At 35.5% G+C, this 3,811-nt stretch overlaps 1 protein-coding gene across 1 annotated transcript in view; it reads right to left on the bottom strand.

Moving 5' to 3' along the window:
• The window catches only part of TLN2 (talin 2), a 340,255-nt gene that overhangs the window by 176,175 nt on the left and 160,269 nt on the right, over positions 1-3,811 (bottom strand). Inside the window, exon 8 of the mRNA XM_023532579.1 lies at positions 3,364-3,421. Coding sequence (XP_023388347.1) covers positions 3,364-3,421 — 58 coding nt within the window. The remainder of the gene's footprint in view (positions 1-3,363; positions 3,422-3,811) is intronic.

Here is a 3,811-nt window from a genome sequence, read left to right on the forward strand (position 1 = left end):
CGAGATAATCATGCGAAATAAGCCTGGCAGAAAAAATTGAAAACCACATGATATCACTTATATGTGAGATATAAACCTAAAAGCAACAAATAGAACAAACAGACTCATGGATATGGACAATAGACTAGTAGATACCAGAAGGTAAGGGGAAGGGAGCAGTGAGGAGGTAGATGGGGTAAAAAGGGTCAAATATGTAGAAAGAAATGTAACTATGGGTGGTGAACACACAATGCAATACATATATGCCTTCCTGTTGAATTGTACACCTGAAACTTACTGGATTTCATTAACCAATGTCATCATAATAAAAATTAAATAATAAATAAATAAATAAAAGAAAAAAAATACCTGGAACATATAATGCTTAGAAGATTAAAAAAAAAAAATCTCTATCTGAAGTTCTACCCCATCTTTATTACTAATATTTATTTTTGCATTTTTCTTCTTTTATTTTTCTTGTTCAAACTTACCAGATATTTGCATATTTTTTTCCCCAAAGCTGCAGCTTTTGGTTTTGTTGATTCTATGACTGCTATTTCATTACTTTCTCTTGGCTAAAATATTTTCTTCTATTTTGATCTTGTTCTACTTATCACTCCCTGAGGGAGGTATGTTAACTAATTTTACTAAAATTGTGTATCCAAAATTCTCCTTGAAATACCATTTTTCTTTTCTACATTTCAAGTTAATGTTAGGTGCATGTAGGTAATGTTAGGTGCATATCATCCTGGTGAATTAGTCCTATCTTTATAACGACCTTCATTGCCTCTACTTATGTTTTGTTTGCCTTACAAGTCTATTTTGTGTGACATTGAATACAACTTCTCTAGCTTTTATTTAACTATTTTCCTGGTGCATCATTTTTGACACCCTTACTTTGAACTACCTTCTGTCCTTAAATTTTAAGTGTGCCTTTTAGAGATAGTATAGAGCGGGACTTCTCAAAAATTCTATCTGAAATGAGAACCTCTGCCTATTTCAGTTTGCTTTACTCATATAGTTGACCCTTGAACAACTCGGGTGTTAAAAGGTGCCTACCCCATGCAGTTGAAAATCCATATATAACTCCTGACTCCCCCAAAACTTAACTATAGTCAGATCTTCGCATCCGTGGATTCAATCACCTGTGGCTTGAAAACAGTTTTTTTGAGCAATGGCTGGGAATGTGAAAATACTGTTTTTGATCCAAAGTTGGTTGAATCTACAGATGTACAAGCTGCAATACAAAAGGCCGACTGCTGAAAACAATTTACATATGAGTGGACTTGTACAGTTCAAACTCATGTTGTCCAAGAATCAACTGTATTTGCTGTGATGCCTAATATATTTAGAAGTATTTCTCATATCTTATTTTATATATTCTATTTACCATACTTTCTCTTGCTTTGTTTCAATAATCCACCCTGTACAACTCCTACTGCATTGGTCAAGTTGTTCGTATCTCTTCTACACTCCCTACCCCTTACTGGTTTGGAAGTTATACACTTTTACACTTTTGGGCTACCGATATTTCCCCAATATTTTATTATGAAAACTCTCAAACACACACAATGTTAAAAGAATTATACAACACTTTATAGCCATCGCTTAATGCTATCTTCAATTTTATCACATTTATTTGACCTAAAGACTAAATTTTATCGCACATTAAATCTCCTTTGATACAGTGAAGTCTATAGAAGGCTATGATTCTAACCACTTCTTAAAGTGTTGCACGTTTACAAGGGGTTCATCATTATTATAATAGGTTTTGTTGTTGCTGTTTTGAGAGCTAATTCTTCTTTACCTTATGTACTTTCTATTTTTCCAAATTCTTTGATCAACATTGCTTCTTGTACCATACTCTTGCCATCATTCCAGAAACAACTCATAATAGTTCACATAGCCCACACTGAAACTTTTGGAATCTTAAATAAACCACCCTGCATTCAAAACATAAAGATTAGACTCTGTTGAAGTCAGAGCCAAGTTTTGGCTCTCCATAATAACAATTTCATATTTTTATTTGCCAAACAGATTGTAGTCTCAAAAAGAACAAAGAATTAGTACATAATATCTCCTTATATCTTCCCTATAGCTGGCACAATAGAACACAAGTATGACGGCCTCCACGAGTTAAAGAATACCATGTGGCATGCTTTCCGTAGTCACTTGCTAAACACGGAAGAGCATAATGTATATATATGATTATTGGATTGTGTTGTTAATACTTAAAATGCTCCCATAAAATGTCCCTTTTGGGGACTCTTTGGAGATGACCTGAAGAAAAGTGTCAAGTAGATAAAGCACTATTTTCTCCATCTATAGAGCAGACAGGAGACCCTTAAATCCATGAAAACTCTGAAAATCTTTTAATTTCTGATTTTCATTATTCTAAATAAACACTTTTACCAAGGTGTTATTGAGTCCAGAAAGCATTACAGAGCCTGAAGAAAAGTGAAAAAGAATCTCATGAAAAGGTCCATAGTATGCTGACTTTGAGCAAAAATGCTAAACAAATTTTCAAAAAATTTAAAAAAATGTACTCACTAAATGTACCCTACCCGGAAGCTAGGTGGGTGAAATCTCAGCCTGGCTATATCTTCAGCCTGGCTCTGTGACAAGTTTCCAACCTTCTGTTATTTTTAAAACTCTGAATTGTTCAAGCAGATAGTATATATGAAGGAAAGCTAGATGGGGGAAAAATATAAAGCCTGGCAAACATGGCCCAGCCAGTCGCTGGAGACAGCCCAGGTATATTATCCCAGAACAGACTCTGACTGTCCAACATACAATCAGGGAAATGTGGTATGTGGAATAATGTACGTAATGAAACATCTACATTAAATGAAAATGCCTCATTACCTAGACTAGGTTTGGTTTAATTACAAACTATATCAATTTCATAAGGAAAAATAATTGCCACCGGATATAATGAGCTTGTTTAATCTGGAATCTGAGTAAAAATACACATACCACTAGAGGCATGAGCTTTATACTATAATCTCAGAAATAAGAAAATTGACTAAATATAATTACCTAACCTTGGCTATCTCAGATTATTAAGAGAAGGGACCTCTTTAATGGAGTGTTGCTATGCAGCATTCGATAGGCCTGTAAATCACAGAAAATACTGCAAGAGCAATACTAATGCTCAGACAGTATTTGTGATCCTCACACCAGCAGTCAGCGGTACAAAAACATTCACTCTGAGGTAGTTGGCACAACTAGTGACGCTCGGAAAGAGACCACAGGACCTTGTAATCACATTGTAAAGCACTTTCCCAATTTTGCTGCATATTGGGAGGCCAGTGAAAGGAACAACTGTGAAAGTAGGATTCCCTTTCTAAATAAGAGGATTCAGTGTGAGTAGTCAAAAGCTACCTGTGGAAAAATTCTGTGTACCTGAATAAGCCACTACTCCTCTGTGACTCTTCTACATCTATGGCATAACACACATTGCCTTCTTAATTCACAATTAAGGGGGCCCTGAGAATTAGCTGTCCCAAAACTTTAGAGAAAAGGCATGCATGAAATGACCAGGGTAGCAGCATCATTTCAGGCACCCGATGAATGGCTACATTTAGATCACCTTCTTATCGGGGCCACGTAAGTTTACAGTTAAGAAAGCCCCAAAATGTGCAAATATCTTAAAAATTTTTGGTTCATAAATCTATTCTTCATTTTCTCCTGTTCTTCATCAGTCACTCAAAGAAGCGTATGGAAACAAAAGATGTTTCCTCCAGGGCTTAATGAGTTCTTGGTGTTTATCTATTAATTTCCATGGCCATAATCCACAGGTTTATGATGCCAAATGTATCTGAGGGGCCAG

This window comes from Pteropus vampyrus, unplaced genomic scaffold (assembly GCF_000151845.1).
Source record: "Pteropus vampyrus isolate Shadow unplaced genomic scaffold, Pvam_2.0 Scaffold85, whole genome shotgun sequence".
NCBI lineage: Eukaryota > Metazoa > Chordata > Mammalia > Chiroptera > Pteropodidae > Pteropus > Pteropus vampyrus.